This window comes from Anser brachyrhynchus, assembly GCF_964034855.1.
Source record: "Anser brachyrhynchus genome assembly, chromosome: Z".
Lineage (NCBI taxonomy): Eukaryota > Metazoa > Chordata > Aves > Anseriformes > Anatidae > Anser > Anser brachyrhynchus.
Genome location: NC_137697.1, coordinates 3,810,456 through 3,828,506, shown reverse-complemented (window position 1 = coordinate 3,828,506; position 18,051 = coordinate 3,810,456). Strand labels below are relative to the sequence as shown.

The 18,051-nt window shown below is 42.1% G+C and overlaps 1 protein-coding gene across 20 annotated transcripts in view; it reads right to left on the bottom strand.

Annotated features, from left to right (window-relative positions):
• CELF4 (CUGBP Elav-like family member 4) overlaps positions 1-18,051 on the bottom strand; it is a 697,696-nt gene that overhangs the window by 33,343 nt on the left and 646,302 nt on the right. For 13 of the 20 annotated variants that reach the window (XR_013943234.1, XR_013943235.1, XM_080573168.1 and 10 more), the window contains exon 11: positions 13,606-13,749. Coding sequence is in view for 18 of the 20 variants with exons in the window: in XM_080573168.1 (XP_080429294.1) it covers positions 13,606-13,749 (144 nt within the window). In the remaining 2 variants the exon portion in view is untranslated. The remainder of the gene's footprint in view (positions 1-13,605; positions 13,750-18,051) is intronic. The other 7 variants (XM_080573161.1, XM_080573160.1, XM_080573156.1 and 4 more) reach the window with 1 other exon arrangement.

The following is an 18,051-nucleotide window of genomic DNA, read 5'->3' as shown; positions in this document are numbered from 1 at the left end:
GCATTTTTTAAATAGTGAAGGTAATTAACTATTTTGGAACATCTTGTTTAGCAATAGGGGTGGAGCACCTATCACATGAAATCTTGATTAAGAGATTTTCTAAAAGGGATGCTATGACTCAAGCAGAAGGTTTGAACCTGTCACATGAGCCAAGGTATCTGGCATATGTTATTTTGGAGTTCAGTCCAAAGGATCAGAACAGTCCCTTCTGATACCGCACATCTATCTGTCTATCTATCTATCGTTCATTTCACTTTTCAGATATTTAGAAAATCAGCTCTTGCCTACTAATCTGGCATGGACTGCAGTAACTGTCATGACAGAGGTGACAACTGATGCTAATGCCTTACAATAAATGGCCCCAAAGTGTGGGCTGTGGACCACTGAGACAGCTGACTGGTACTCGTTCTTCATCTTACTTCCAGCTGAGAGAAACTGAACAGATGGGAAGGGGAGATTAAATGAAGAGTGAAAGTAGATGGCATGATTAACTTTCTCTAAAGGTCAGAACGCCCAGTGCAGAAGGTAGCTAGAAATACATGAGCATCTTCCTGATGTCACCTTCCCATCTTCCCAAGCATGCAACTACTTCCATACAGTGAGGCAGTGTGAGCTTGAATGTACAGAGAAATGGTCCCTTGTATTGTGCATAGTTAGTTGGATGCTCCCCAGATACTGCTTCAAAGAAGCAGTTACTGAAGTTTGAGAGCTGTAGATGCTGACCCTGAATATCGTGGTTCTAACCAAGAAAGACTTTTATTTCTATTATTCTTCTCTTTTGCAATCTGTTCTTTCATATAGAAATTACTGACATAACTCCATTGAAAGCAAATGATTAAAATTCAAGATTAGACCAAAATTTGGACAGTTTAAATTACTGCATGGCCTGATCTGGGGTTTTGACTCACATACATCTGCAACCAGGTCACCTGATCAGGACCAACGTTTTCTAAAAAGAGGAAAAGAAGAAGCAAAAATCTGATAACAGATTTTTCATCCTATAAATGGAGGTAATGTTAAAACTTCTCTTATTCTCTTATTTTCCTGTGTACACAACTTGTATAAAGGATAAGCAACTATTTGTCTGATGCTGTGGACTGTGGGTCTACCCATTTTGCTAAGTAGGAGATGAAGTCATCCAATGAATGGATGGACGAAGTGAATGATTCAGGCTCCAGCTAGTCTTTGGAGACCTCATGAAACAAACGTTGGTCCAATATACATACATGTACACTGTGAACAAGAAGCACTGTAGTTCATCTAACTAACTAACATGTAGATCATATTCCAACTCATCTGATAGATATTTTCCTCATAAGGAACAAGCTAGCCAGCAAGGAATCACCTACAGATAAGCGAATGGTATTTGTTTCTTTCTTGGATGAGAGGAACTCGTCTTGACTTGCTTTCTGAGCCTTCCTTGTGAATATCTGAGGTCATGATGTGTCAGTATAGGGTTTATGGGGAAAGTACATGGTTGGAAAAAGTGGATGAACTTTTCAGGAGACAAGGTCTTCTGCTGGAGTAAAACTAGAAGAAAAGAATTAACTTAGTATAGGTTTTATGCAAGCTATGAGTGAGACCTAAGTAGGTGCTAAATTAAAGATGCATCCAAGGCTAGGCTGGCTGGGGCCTGGTCTTGTGGAAGGATTCCCTGCGCATGACATGGGGCTTGGGACTAGATGGTATTTAAGGTCCCTTCCAACAGAAATCATTCTGTGATTCTATGAGTCTATGAGTGTCACTGAATCGAGATGGTTATTTTTACATTGGTTTTGTTGGAGTTGTATCATATAAACAAGATGAAACTAACTACTGAAGCTCCCATCAGAGGTGTCCCACTCCATTTCTCATGTTAATCTTCATTTCTTTGATGCCATGTTCTCTCTTGGAACCCACTGAATTTGCAGATTCTTGATAAAGAAGCTATGTATGAACACTGCAGCTACTGAAAAAAACAGCCATCCTCCTTCATCTACAAGAGACAGTCACCATAAAATCACCCTCCTGTTGACAGTATTTCATGGTGAGAAGGAAAATTCCTTCCTGGGTTAATTAAAGAAAAAAAAAATCAAAACCAAAAAGAAACAGACCAGGAAGGTGCAATACAAATTGCACTAATGACTCTTTTTTTTTTTTTTTTTTATCAGTTCTCTCCTGTCCTGGGGAGTCTCTGAAATAGATCTGTTCTGTGTGTAGTGATGTACAGAATCTTGCTCCTTACTGATCATTACTTAGATAGCAAACTAACCATCTCTCCCCTTTATGTCATTGTGTATCTGACACCCCATTACGGGTAGATTAGGACAACCTAATACGCATAAAAGGACTAGAAGCTTCTCTTGTTGGACATTCCAGAAGTTTCTGTTCAGAAGGCAGAAACAGTGATGAATAGCTTTTGGCCATGCTTTTCAAACCAATACATTTATTTTTATGGAGGCCACTATATGAAAAACAGCTAACAAAACTAAAAGTGAAATCAGCAGGGAAAAAAAAAAAAACAAACAACCTCCTCATATTCAGTGACTCATTTGGAAGAAAAAGAAAAGAGAAAATCTCTTAATATTTAGATCAGTAGGTTGTGAACTGGCACTGAACCATGCTGTGTACCACCAGGAGAAAGGAAAGAGTTATACATTTTAAAATGTAAGATAAGGTACTGATCCAGATCCAACTGTTAGATCTGTGGTCCTTTCAGTGCCAGTGTAAGACCTCTGCATTTTTGATTACCTGCAATGGACAGAGATGATCAGCTAGCTTCTCTTGTCATTAACATCAATGAGAATTAAACACCTTCATATTATATTGTAGCTGCTGCTAAGTTCCTCTGGGTCTGCCAGCAAAGCATTTACCACTAATGGCCTTCAAATGAGTACCCTGAATCCTGGAGATCTCTGTGAAGCCCTGTGAAAAGCCTTCTGCAGTCCCTCTGAAGAGTTATATTCAGTCTGTGGGATTTGAGATGTATCACTGATTGCCGAAAGCATGATCTAATTCTGGCTTCTGGGGCACCTGCACAATGACCCCCCTGAATGAACTCTTGATCCATCCTTGAGAGGGAGATGGAAAAATACACTTGTATTTTAATTACTGAAATGAGAGGAGTAGAAATATCACTGGAAAACACATTTATGAAAATGCCTTTCGTTAAGAAAACTTAAGATTTAAGAAATGCAGTATGGCTTTTGACAATTTGGACAGGGATCTTAATTTGAAAAGTGGGGTAAAAATGTAAGTTTCCCCTAAAACTGTGGGTCTTGCATTGATTCTTAAAATAAATAAAGAAAAACTATTCTCTCATAAGCATTTTTAAAATCTCAATAACACAAGAATCCTTCTGCAGTCTGTTCAGCCATACCAGGAGATGCACAATGACAAGGGAAAACACCTTACAATTTCTGGAAACCTTACTGGAGAAGGACTTTAAAGGGTAATTAGGAACCTCTCTTTAGAACAGTCATATATTTTTTCTTTTAAATGGTCAGAACACAAAATCAGATTTGTAGGTCATGTCTGCAAAAAACTGAGAAAGCTTGTTGTCTGTTCAGTAGTCAAAGAAAGCAGCTGCTCTTAGATGTTAGCTCCTCCCTTTTAAAACATTAAATATGCCTGTCAAAATATCAAGAGGACTGATACCTGGCTGGTGTAAGAAGGCTGAGTCCCACCGTCTCTAGGTTTTCCATGGGTTACATTACTAGAGGATCTCATCAGTGGTGTGCCCTAGCTGCAAGGGAGGCCAAGAGTATTTTGAGCTCTATTAATAAGAGCACAGGCAGTCAAACAGGGAAGTGATTACTTTACTCTGCTCAGCACTTACTAGATCACATCTGGATACTGCATCCAGTTTTGGGCATCCTCCTTCACCCAACCCTGCCTCCAGCACAGGAAAGACACTAACAAAGTGAAGTGAGTGTAGCATAGGTCCATCAGGATGGCCAAGGGCTGATGAACTTGCCCTTTGAGAGAGAAATGACATAGTCTTTTCACAGTGGTGGATGGTAGGACAACAAGAGACGAGGGACAGAAATTGAAATAAGAGAGTTATAGACTGGATATAAAGAAAAGCTTTTTCACCATGAAGGCCAACAATATTGGAGCAGGCTGACCAAATGAATTTCCATCCTTGGAGGTTTTCAAGACTTGACTAGATAAATCCCTGAGCAATTCTGAGATCTGACCCCACAGCTGACCTTGCTTTGGGCAGGAGGCTGGACTCCTTGGGTCCCTGACAGGCTCTGTGAGTCTATTAATAGACAGAAACATCAATTTCCACAATTTATGATTAATAATCCCCATGACCTTAACAAATTATGATGGATAAACCCAAAATGGAATTACCGATCATAATTATAAAGCCTTATTTTCTACCTAACACTCATGCTTCCAATGATTATACACTCATCCCTTAGCTAATGAAAGTAGAAAGGATGTTATAAGAACACCTCTTCATGGGGTTTAACACAAAAGCATTTTGACCATAGGCTTCATCTGATTCCGTTCAGAATTTCGTATTCCATCTGGCTTTTACAAACTCATTTACAGAAATCAGCTGCAAGCTAACAACAGGCGTTTACTCAGAAAATTCACCTCCTTAAGATTAGGCTACAATTTTATAGTCATTTTAGCATCCCTTAGCATCTTAAACATCCCTAGTTCAGCTGTTTTCATTATTTTTGATAATCTGCAGACATATTCCCTACTGGGGAAATATATATATATATATATATATAAATGCATATATGAATACATATATGTATACAAATATATATAAAAATACATATATATATATATAAATACATATATACATATGTAATATATTACAGATCAGGACTGGAGAGAGTGGGGATGAGGTTGAATTTGGTTGTGGATTTTAAATAGTTGAAAGTAGGAATGGTGAGGAAAGTTATTCATTTTTATGGGGATCTACCAATTGTTTTTCTGGTGACAACCTTAGTGATGTCAGTGTACACTATCTGAAGATGTTCATCGCATTTTATGTATTAGTTTTGCTTACTTGAGAAAGTAAGATATCACACGCACCAATACACTAAAGCAATGATAAGATTACAAAATGAAGCACTGAAGAGTTAAAAAATGCAAGAATTGATGTTATGTATAAAATTTTAATTTTGTGTTGTTTTGTATATGCATTAAGGCATCGCTTCTAACCACGTTTCTGTATTTTTCTTTTTCATGGCATCCTTGTTTTAATTACTGTAGAGAATGAATAACAGAACAGGGTGAGGAAGATGGCAATGTATCAGACTCATTATTGCTAGTGTTGGAATATAGACAGTAAATAAGGCAGGGAAAGGATGGTTTTGTGGTGTAGTTGTACAACCAAATGCTGCCTTGGAGAAGTGGACTTGACGCCTATTTTTTGCATGACATCCCAATTATGCTGGGTGAATAACGTATCACAAAATCCCTTAATAAGATCTCCCAGGCTACTTTCTTATTAGTAAATAAAATCTGCAGGCTCTGAGTGCAAATGGCACATCATGGCTTCTACCCTTATGACTAAACTCTCTTATCCCTAAGAGAGGGGTAGTCTTGTCTATACCACTGTCTAGGGATGGTCCCTTGTATCTAGCCACCCCTGAGCCATGCCCCAAAAACGTCCAACCATGAGGTAACTGTCCTGGACCGACTAGGGCCAAAGGCATACAAATGTTAAAAAGATAGAGATAGTTATGGCATAGTGCATGAGCTGATATGCGAGGCTTCTTTATTTTTTTCTTGGTGCTCATTCAGTGTGGGACCTGAGATTTTGCCGTTATGGAAAGGCTGCATGCCTGTACTGCATCTGAAGTGAGCATAAACATAGCATGCCCTGCATTGTGTTAGATATTTTGAGAAAACGCAAACAGACCAGTCAGGCTCGTGGCATCTCAGATGAGGCATCCAAGATTAATAAATAGTTTTGAATATCTTTCTATGTCTCACCATCCCCTTGGTGAAATGAGGACAACATGAGCACTGTGAAAATGCTGTTTCTCAGCTTCATGAACCTCTCAAATGCTCTGCTGGGAAGGGCCTTAGGAAAACAGATGAGGAAATAATAATAAATTCATATTCATAGCAGGGTTTGAATATTGTGCGGGAAGGAAGGCCTGGGGCCAAGCAGAGAGCTGTGAGGATCTATTGAACAGCTGCTCTGTAACAAGCTAGCTGACAGACTTCAAAATGCTGAAGAGCAGTCCTGTACAGCAAATGAGAAAGGACAGACAGATATAAAAAAGTTGAAGATAAATATGTGAGGATGGATGGATGGATGGATGGACGGACGGACTGATGGAGAAACACTTGCTCTACAGCTCAAATTCACCTTGAATGAGAGAGATTTGGGGAAAACAAAAACAGATGTAATGGAAAGCCTAAATGTTGTTGTAGGTCTGCAGTCTCACAAGAGCAGGATGTGGTTAAGTCCATGTTCAGCAGTTCAATCGTCTTGAGTTCAGAAATGGGCCTGCCTGTTGAAGGGGTCACTGTTTTCTGAACAGAAACTTCTGGACCGAATGAAAGTAGTACTGGGCCTCTTCTCTGGCATTTCTACACATGGGGGTGTTTGCATTTGAAACTATGATATCCTTTGAGCATAGGGAGGACCAGCTGTATCTAATTAGGGTTCATCTACTCTATCTAAAATCAAAGTATTTTTAGAGGAGGTGGCAGTAAATAGCATGCTGTTCAGGCACATGTGAAAAACCCATCAGGTTCTTTTCCTAGTTCCCAAAGCTGAAGGATCGATTTGAAGCCCAGAGCATTAAGTTTTTAATCTCTTTCAAAACTTTTTTTTTTTTTTCTCTTTTCTTTCTTCTGGCATTAACTCTTAACATCGGTCACTTCCATTAGTCACATAAATGGCCATTCCTCCTCTGAAGTTCATTAAATGAGTAGCCACAAAGACCCTGCAGTAATGAGTTCCTCCATCTAATTACACCATGAGTGAAAATGTTTTAAATGATTGTGTGTGTATGTGAGTAGGTATGTACAAACATATACATAACTTCTAGACATATTCTGGATGGACTACATCTATCACTTGAGTGCAAAGATGGATAGAATAGTGATAGACACAAGGACAGACAGATAAATAGAACATAGATTCTGCTAACATATTCTTGTCTAATAAATTGTTAAACTACAAAAGAAAGCAGAAGTCCCTGTGTAGAATGTATAGATTTTCTTTAATGTGAGTTATTGGGAAAAGACAGAGCTATCCCTTTAACTGGAGAGCTGCAAACAGCTGTTCCTTATGCATACATGCTTGCTTGGTCTGAAAGTTTTGGTAAGTCAGTGCATAACTGACAGTTAGATTTATCTCCCCAATAAGCAATCAACATTATAATAAAGGAAAAATGCTTTCAGTGCACCTTTGAGAGTGCATCAGAAATTAATCTAAACATCAAATTAATTATAGTTTGTAAATGAATAGTGGCTCACAGCCCTAATACTTCTCCCGCTCCTCCTCCTCCCCCTAAAACCTCCCCCAACCAACTGCAGCGGCTGGAGGTGCTGTGCAGTGAGTTTGATGAACTCTTCCTTCACTTTCTTACTCACACAACTCTTTCCTTATCAGCTGGAGAACTGTCCCTTCCTCACTCTGTGGATCTGAAGTCTCAGAGCCTAGCTGCTTTGGATTATAATAATTATGATATTTGGACCTAGTAAATATAAACTTCTGTATTTCTGTATTGTAATACACCTGGAAAATTTTCCCTATATTGTTCCAACTCAGGCACTAAAATTACTGGTTTCTTTCATTACTCTTTGAACTTTGGCCTGAAACCCATGGTTGTATGGCTATGGCAATATGATATTGTCCAGGGAACTGAAACAAAATTAATTGCCATAGATCATGAAAAGCAGAGGACATAGCCTAGCTCTGTGGGCTACAGAGAGAAAGTCTGGGGCAGAGATTTTTCTTAGGAAGTTTGAAATCAGGTTAAAGGTAAAAAGGAAAAAAATCAAATTTAATCATAGTACTGGTAACACCAGCAAGCAGAGCTCCATCTCCATCCCAAGAGCTTTCTAATAATTACTTTATCTGGTGAGAAAAAGGAAGAGACAGAGGAAAAAGAAAAAACAAAATCCTCAAAACAAAAAACCTTTGAGCTGATAAATAAATCTCCTCATGCATATGTCTCAAACCCCCATGTAAAGGAATCAGTGTCCTGCTACAAGAGGGGGAAACAGGCACACAGTTAACCCATCATCACCCAGATGGGATGGGAACATGGGGCTGGAATTTCTTACCAGTACCTCACCTTACTCTTGGACATACACATTTCCTTGGACGAATTTAAGGAGTTCTTTTTTTTTTTTTTTTAATTAAATGAGAAACTGCCAGCTTTGGCAGGGTTTGTTGGAGGCACATTGTGAGCAGGTGCTGAGCAATATTTTTCTGATGTACCTCAGGGTCTGTTGTTCCACCCTTTGGTCTTATGGAGTGCTGCCAATGCACTTTAGACCTGATGTGCAATGCCCCTGGTCCTGGGGCCCTGCATAGCTTTGCCGATGCCCCAGTCTCTCGATGTTTCTGCTCTTTCTGTTTCAGCTTCCAAGCTGAAACTGCAGACTGCCATGACCTGCCTGCTGCCTTGCATCTCCCACCCCACCTTTCTGCCACCACGCTGCAGTCTTGAACTGCCACAGTGTGTTTTTAATAACACAACACAAGCTCTACTTATGTCTCAGCCCCCCTCCTGAGCTTCGTCCCCTCCTGTGTCTGGTCCTCATTCCTCACTGCTTTTCTCACCTTTAGTCTTGGTCCCTTGGCTCACAATATAGGAGCCAGAAAAAGCTGAGTAGGGAATAGAAATATTTCATGGTGAGGGTAATTAACTACTATGACCCTCATCAAGTGGTGTTTTCTTATCTCTTTTAGCATCTTCAAAGAAGATTAGTTGTTTTGCCAAATTGGGGGCCCCATCAGCAACATTTGGGTGGACTCTATGTGGCACAGAGCTGCCCTTGCAGTGCCCACTGCTCAGTGTCACGCAGAGCTGGCACACCCAGGTGCTTGCTGCTCTTGGAGGCTGGAGGCTGGAGGCGGCTGGAGGAATGAATTTCCAAGTGCACCAGTACAGCAATTCCTCTGGCTTTAATTTATCTACATCTTATCTGACACCTCGGGGTAATCATTTGGCCTCTGCTGTTCCATCCACGTCCTCATTTTTCTAATTTCTGTCATGTCTTCCTAATTAATATTGCCCAAACCTATCCTTTTCTTTCCCTTCTCTGTTAAAACATTTTCTTAGAACATGGTTGTCTTTGCATTTCACTAATTTAACGTCTTCAAATGCCTTCTTAAAGTGTGTTCTGTGTGACAACGCTGAGTGCTGCTGAAATTACAACTGTATAGTAGCATCACCCTACCCTACAGAGGGAGAATTAACCTTGTGTGGGCAGCATGAAGAGCAGCTCTTCTCACATTCACTACTTGCCTTAGCAGCTTTAATGCCATCATTTTAATCAAGTTTTCTTTTTGCCTTGTACACCAACTGGTCACAATAAAATTCTCTGCATATCTGAGAGGGAAGTTTTCAATAGAACCATTGTGATCAGCACATAGATATATTGCATGCCCTCTGACATTCAGTACATACACAGATGAGCTTACAGTGTGCAGTGGGAAGTGCATGCCTTGCACAGAGACAAAACGTAGACCCAGGGCCCTGCAGAAGCTGATGGTTAGGCTGTGACACATTGTGCCTCTGTGCAAGACATCCCAGGTCAGCCTGCTGTGAGAATGGGAGTTGCTGTCTTTAAGAAAAGCCTTATTAAGTGTAATTTTTCCTCAAGTGAGACAACTCCTGGGGTGGCCCTGCCATTTCACTAGAGAAGGACAGCAAGGCCCAGTGAGGAGAAACGTGCTAAGTGTAAAAGAAGTGGATGGGAAGAGGCTACAGATTGGGCACTGAATGAAGAGCTAGGGACAGGAGAAAGACAGACAGAATTGTGAAGGGCTGTGAAAGTGAAATTAATAACTCTGAATCCAAGAGGGTGGAAAGGGCAGTACTGGAGGAGAATCTCAAGGAGATGCTGATGTGGTCGGTGTGGTGGAGGCTCAGGCCATGGGGATAGATAGACAGGGTGATAGACAGGCCATGGGGATAGATGAGTGTGAAGGAGAAAGAAGTGTGGTCTGTACCGTGACATATTTCAGCTGCATCAGGATAGGGGGAAAAATAAAAGTCAAGGGTCTGAAAAATTGCAGAAGAAAAGGGAAGATTTGGGTCTAGACTGGATGCATGCAGAAAGAGGAAAGTCCCAGGCCTCCCAACTTCAATGACATGACTGTTTTTCAGTGAGGTCAGGGTTGTTCTCTGGCAGTCTTACACACTGCAGCAAGCAGGCCCGCTATGGTAAACAACTGACATATTTTGACCACTTTCACACTTTTTGCACAAGACTGGTGTTTGCTGTAGTCTGTGTTCTGCGCTGCTCATTGTCAAGCCAGGAGGCAGACTCTGGACTGAGAAAGTCCAAGGCTTCATAACTGCAGTGTGGTTTCTTCAACACACACAGGTGTTAATGAGTCTCTGCAGGATGGTGGGCCCTGAGAAACTGGGAGCAAGGCTTGTGTCTGGTTTCATTTTCTCCCATGGCTGTCCCTACACAACCCTGCCAGCAGTGGCCAAAGGAGATAATGCACCCATCTTTGTGCTGGAAGCGCAGGGGAGGTTTGAAAACAAAGGAATAAAAGTCTTTTTTTTTTTTTTTTTTTGGTGGGGGTTAGTGAGGGGTGGGGGAGGAGGGGGTAGGCTGGCTACTTACTGGTAGTTCATTAGTGAGAAAAGAGCAGCAAATGAAGTATTTTCTCTTCCCATGGAAGAAAAACATGATGACATTTTTTCTCCACGGAATTTTTTGAGTTTGTCTAGAGCAGGACTTCTTGACAATTTCTTGACAACCTCGGGCTAGACTCTGTTATAGCAATTTACTTGGGATCTGCATAGCAGATACATTTTAAAAGGTCATATAATGGTGGAATATCTTTCTGGGGCCAGACAGAATTGTCCCCCCAGGCTACCAGTTGGAGAGCTCTGGCTGGTTAAAAAAAAAAGTGAAACAGAATGCAAATGCTGTGTTTTTATATGTTGAGTTTGGGGAAATGCTTAAACAGAAAAGGAAAGAGTTTTCTTACTTTCAAAGTTAACAAAAATCCTTCTTTTCCTTTAGGAAAAAGTAATCTTTCCTTTTTTAAAAAAGCAGAGTTTCTGAACAAAGAATTATAATCAGCTCCAACTTCAGTGGACTTAGCACAACAAATGAAAGGCCTGATTATCTGCAATAACGTCCACATTTTTTACATTGCTCTAAAGTTGAAGGTCAGTGAGATGGGAGGTTTTGAACAACAGTGTGACATACTTGTGATAATTAGCTACCTGTATGTCTGCTATTTCTGTCCTTCTGGAGGAGGTGCACATGGCAGTGTAAGTGTCTGAAACTAACAGTCACATCAGGCACTCAGCTCTATGGGAAACTTTGCTAAAGTCAGAGAAAACTGGGCCTTGATGTCTGGAACCCAAAACTGACTGGGTATTGGTGTCTCAGAAGCTAATATAAGATGACTAAAGTCCACCAGCAATCTTTAATTCCTGCTTTTGCTTGCCTGAGTTTCCACTTTCCTGCTTTCAGGCTGGAACACCCCACTGTTAGTGTTGGAGGTTACTGCATCAAACAAGCTGTGGTTTAGGTTCTTCCAGTAAGACTCACAATTAAGAAAAAATTCTGCTAAGATCCCTCAATCCCTGCTCAGCTATCAGACACAACCTCACAGTACCTTGGAAACAGCAACAAAGCCAGCCCCACAACCCTGCCCCACAAGCTAGGTATGTGCTATTACCCTCATTAAGCCTTGTAGCCAGAGAACCTTTGAGATAGGAGGATATGAGGTGAATTATCTGTCCAGAAGATACTCTCCCTTACTGGTCTTGGCTCTCATCTTGTTTCTTCTCTATTTACCTTTGCCGTTCCCACTTGTCTGTATAAGGGGAGACAGGCTCAGTACTCCCCTAAATATTATTTATGATAGTAATAGCAATTTCACTGCCAAAGGTCCACTTCTAACCTGTTGATATCCTTGGAGCATTACTGTTCAATGTCACCTAGAGCTGTGCTGGTCTGCTCGTTTTGTTATGAGCTTTTATACAGTTAAAGCTCTAAATCTCTCATCTGAACTTCCCAACTTCTTCTTAACAAACTCTTTTGTTCTCTATTGCTTGAACATGCTGCAATCCCCTGACTACTGGTGAAGGGATTGCTGTGTCCCCTCACGCTAGGGAGCAAGGCTTTTTCAATCAAAAAGCAGCCTGTTCAGACCCTCTGTGGATGGGCAGGAGGAACTGTGCACAGAGGAGGGGCACAAAACTCTTGGAAGTACTGTCTGTCATGCATCATAGCTAGCAAGGAATGAGGTAAGAGTTCTGGGAGGTGGGCTGTCTGGGAAGGGAATGGGGAAGGCAACATGGGAGGGAAGCATAGTGTGGAGACTGAGGGTGACTTTAAAATCAAATGAAACTCCAACAAGTCTTAACTCTGGAAGTTTGCCTGAGAGACAGAGTCCAGATAAGCTGCAAGTAACAGGAAAAGAAAAGCAATAGTTTGTCCCGTTGCAATTCTCACAAAAAGTTTGCAAAGAGCACTGGGTGGTGGAGAACCAGAAACTGCACATTCCAGTGGCGGGTGAGAGGATATCCCCCATCCACCAGGTGGGATGGGACTTCTCTGGGGCTGCCAGAAGAGATCTTTCACAGCAGCACCTTTGCAAACAGCGGGATCCCACTGAGACATCATGCACACATCAGCACGCTGCTGTTGGCAGGCTGAGCCCTCCCTTTGTGGGTGCACCTTGGGGTGTCCCTGCCTGGTGGCCCACATGCATCTGAGGCTGTGCTCTGCTTGTGCTCCAGCTGGTGGAGTTGGGCCCGGAGCTGTGTGAGCACAGCGTTGCTTTCAAACCCAGCCTCTCAGCATGGCTTATTGGCATAGGCACAGGGTTAGCTGGAGCTATTTGTACGTGCCATGGTGCTGGCTCAGGTCTGGCGGGCTCAGAGCACGGCTTCCTGCTGTCCGCTGAGCAGCCATCCCTGCAGAAGACCAGGCTTTCAGCTGATGGTGTTCAGGCTTTGGCCCTTTGCAGTTTAATGCACCACACCCGCTGGAGAGCTGTCCCTCAAGCTCTGTCCTCCCTTCAACTCCACAGTCGGTTTTTTCTATCCCCTGGGTACAGAAATTCCCACTGCTGAACCCATCAGCAGTTCGTCTAACTCCCTGGCCCCCTCCATTGTGTTCCAGGTGCTTTAGTCTTTTCTGTACTCTCCCCACCTCCCTTTCCAAGGGGAGACGTTTTCCACCCCACCAGCAGCAACTGCAGCACCCAGCTGCCAGTGAGATGCCAGACCTTCACTTCTAAGCAGCATACACAATTCTGAGCATGAGACAATTAGGAGAGAAAGAGGGAAGGGGGAAAGTATTGACAGGAGTAAATTGAGAGAAATCATAAAGCTTAAGCAGAAAGAAAGCAGTTTGAAAGGTAAAGTATTTAGAGAAAGCCCTTTCCTGGATGAATCTAATTGTTTTGTTATCTTTACCCACCAAAGCATTTACTTTGGTTTGTCGCCCGATCCACAAACACTTTCGAGGAGATGACATTACCGAAAGGCAGGAACATCTGCATCAGCTCAGCATCCCCAAACTCCTGGGGCAGATGGTAGATAAACAGGTTACAGCCCTCTGGTCCTGTCAAGAGAAAAAAAGAGCCATGAATGGAAATTAATAGGATATGAGAAGCACATGGTGGAGATTTACTTTGGTGTCTCCTCTCTGACAGCTGAGGGATCACTGCAAGGAAGCAGTCGGCAGAGCCCAGACTGGATTAATGGGTCTTGAAGAAAGGGCTCCCTTTGTTCCTTGGCATGTCTGACTTTCCTCAGCTGGGAAAGAATGGCTGTGGGATGTGTTTTCACAGTTTTTCTTGGATCATCTGTTTATTGTTACCATTTCATCTTCTCTGGAAAACTGTATGTGTTTAGCAATGTGGCATCTATCCTAATGACCCTTCCCTATTCTCCTATATTGGTCTTCGACACACTTTCAGATGAACAAAGAAAGCAGAAGACCAGGAGTTCAGAAAGTCACCCAGAGGCTATGCTAACCTTCCCAGGACAAACACCTGGATAAAACTGAGAGACAGAGGAATGCAAGAGCACATGTGGCCATGGAAAGACAAAATGGAAGAATAAGAGCAAAAAGAAGGAAAGATGCAGATCATAGTTTTCCTTTGCTCTCCATAATGTCATTTAATCTGTAGAGTTTTGGGTGACCGCCACTAACGCTTGCCTCTTCTCAGTGTCTGCACGCAGAAGTTTCATTATCTTTCTCATGTCTGTGGGAGGACTGTGATAACAAGTAGAACGAGATGCAGAAACCCCTAGGCTTATTTTGTTTTTAGAATTTTACATTCAGCCTCCCCAGCTTGACTCAGCCCAAAGACTCCCCCAAATCCGGGCAGTTTGGTCACATCCCCCAATTCTACAGGGTTCTTCAAAAGAGATGATAAATGGATTCAAATCCAAAATACTAGACTTCAGGACACAAATTGCTTTTTTTTTTTTTTTTTTTTTTTTTTGCCTCAGTGCTGTAACAAACTTCAAAGGGTTACAGACTTCAGAAGGTGCTTGGAAAAATATCCAGAGAGGAGTCTTTCATTGGAATATGCAGTTTTGCCAAAGTTCAGACTCAGAAAATGTTCTGTTGGAATTGAATTTTGGGGTGGAAGAAGGAGAATCTGCCTCTGGCTTAGAACGAAGCTTAACAATGTGACTTTTATTTTTAAGTATTGTGTATAAATACACTGAGCAAAAATCCAGAGGGAACATTTGTGTCCAAGTGGTTTTGTTGGAAAAAAAAAAAAATGCATTTAAACCACTTGCAGTGTCCACCAGCAGAAACCTGTATAGTTTCAGGAGGCTGGGATTGTTTTTTTTGGGGGGGGATTATTTCCAAGGGTACTTCCAGCTGCTGCCCAGCTCTGCACTGACCTCCACAGGTAACTCCAGCTCTGGTTTGCTCAGAGGGGTCAAGATGAAGGGGAATTAGTGCATGTTCCTTGTTGTGACAGTAAGAGGACAGAGAGAAATAGGGTGTCCTCCTTCCACCCAGTCCCTGTGCCTACAACCCTGCGACCTGACTGAGCTAACTTTCCCCCATTTGCGTCTGGGGCACAGTGTGGGGAAGTAAAGGGTTTCTTAATACTCTCCTTTTCTTCATCAGGGCATAATTACGGTGTCATAACACAGCAAATTACAACTTTGCCTTTCCTGTTAGGGAGAGGAGTTCGCCTAGATGCTCCCACCTTTTATTAGCCATTACTCATCCCCCCGGCTGGCAGGAGAAGTACGGCAGAGTCAGGATTCTGACAGATGCCCATTTAAAGCTCATTAAAATTCCTGGGCCTCAGCGTGATTGAAGTCACAGGCTCTCCACATTTCCTTTTGGATTAATGGAAAATGAAGCCCTAATGAATATTTGCTAAGCACAATTTTCCCCACTAATTTGCTAAAAGGACTGTCATGAAGGAACAGCTGATCCTTTGCATCTTGTGCATTTCCTAGAGGTCATGAGGATGGTGACAGGGTTTCTTCCAAATGGGGTGGATAGTGGGATGGTGGGATAATTAACTAATTAGGCACCCGGTCATCTGCTTAACTAAATTACTTTTGAACCTCCATGGCCCACAGTCAGGTTCCCCTATTTCATGCCAAGCTTTTCATTCTTCCCTTCACCTCCTGTCTGCCTCTTCCATAGTCTCCCAACTAAGCAACTATCCCTTCCCCAGTCCTTGCTGCAGTCCAGTTAGATGCAATGTGAAGTTATTGGCATAATAAGCTAGATATGAAACAGTCTGAAAGTGTTAAACAAACACCGACCCCCTTAGGTCTCTGTTAGGGTTGGGAAAATTCTGCCCAGGAGAAGACCATGGTCCAGAATAGCAGGGAAAATTTCATTTCTTCATTTGAACGTGCCCCAGAGCACTTCTGCTGTGGGATTTGAGATCCACATTATTATAGAATGGGTAAAATCTTGGCTTTGCTGTAATTAGTGGCAAAATTCCCACTGACATCACCAGAGCCAGCAGTTTGCTCTGTAAAACTGGCAAATTCTTTCAAAAATGCCAGCTGCATTTCCTGGGGTCTTGGATGTGTTGTGCACGAGTAGGGATTCTGCCTGCATGTGCTGAGAAACACCTACTAAGGCATAAGGCAGATCAGAAGGCATGCAATTTCGTCCACACCAGGCTTAGAGGTTGGGCTTAAGGAAAAAAACAACCCTTAGCTCACCTTGAGCTCAGCTTTGTCTCACTCACAGTGCTCGGAGACAGAGAGGAAAAGACCAGGAGGAGGTGAAAGAGCAGAGGCCATCCTCAAAGCCCAGTTCTGCTCTGAAATGTGGCTGTGAAACCCATGCTGCGGCTTCCCATACCGACTCAGATATTCAAGGCCAAACTCACTCCGTTACCAACTACAGAAGATTTTTGCTAATTTCCAATGCTGAAAACTCCACCTGCTACTGAGAAACAACCTGGGGTAGTTTGATTTGTTTTATCATTCTCACATATGAAAATTCTGCTATTAGAATTTAACAAGCAATTTCTTGTTAAATCCATCCATCCGTAAGTTACCTATCACAGTTAGATTCCTTGGTAAAGAATTCACAAAACAAGCTCTCTCTCTCTCTCTCTCTCTCTCTCTCTCTCTCTCTCTCTCAGCCCTTCTATCTTGTTTTTCCTTTATTCCTAGTCAAGCTAATCTAAGCAGTCCATGGTAGACCACACAGTTATGTGTATGGCCACTGCTTTGTACATATCTGTATATTTTCGAGAAACTGAATCCAAGAGTTGTTCAGCTCAGAATGCTATGAAGAGCTAAGTTAGTTCTCAGTGCACACAGGCAAGGATGTGTCCAAGGGAACAGGATCACTGGAGCAAGATCCCTGTTGGTATGGCAAAACCTCAGTGAAAACTCTAACTGTCAAGAGAAAGGTCTTGTTTTGGACTGAGTTAATGGATTATTGGAGATCAGTATACTTGGCAGTTCAGGGCTGAATACAGTACTAAAATTCTTTACTAAGCACTTCACTTTGGTTTTCGAAAGGGCTGTAAGTCAGCTCAAAATCTAACCCTTGCGACACCTTATGAAAAGAGAATCAAGGTTCATTTCTACCCTGACACCTACCATGGATTTTGGTTTTATCGCTTTAAGTAATAGATATTTCTGCTCATTAATACACTAGAAGCACAGATAGTCTTGGTTCAGACAAAGGGAAAGAAAAGCTGTAAGAAACACATAGTTTATGAATAGTTTGTGTATTACAGGCAAACCGTGTTGGATAATGGAAATGCTTGTATGTGGGAACACTGGAACACATAGCAAAGAGATCTGCTGTGGGTCCTTATTGATTTGGCTTGGTTGGACCTGAGCTGCTAAGTCATTGCTCTGCCCATGCTCCTCACCTTCCAGATTGTTCGTAATTACTTGGCTTGGGGACAGCAGCCATCCCAATCTATCCTAGGTGTTCACTGTCTACATGAGTGAACTCCGCATACCTGAGCTGAGATCAGCTGTCTGTGATCACATCCCCAGCACTGTGAATCAGTGTCATAAGGAGAGCCTATGACCACAGAACTCTTCCAACAGTAACTAAAAACAGGCTGTGCCATAAGGTTGCATGAAGTTTGCAGGCAGCCCTTTGGTTGGATGCACAGTAAATGGGATATACACCTCACCTCTACAGCAAACACTCAGAGGCTGTAACTTCATTGCCTGCTCTGCATCTACTTGCTATTCAAGCCCTCAACATGTTTGAGTGCAGCAGTCACAAGCCTGCATCACTTTATTTTAATGTGTATTTCTGAGTTTCAGAAACTATGTCACGATGAATAATACCATACAAATTTGAAATTACCCCCAAGTTTTGCTTGGTTGACATGGTCTGAATGAAGACTTTGTCTTTACCTTTAATCGTTGTCATCTCTACCTTTGA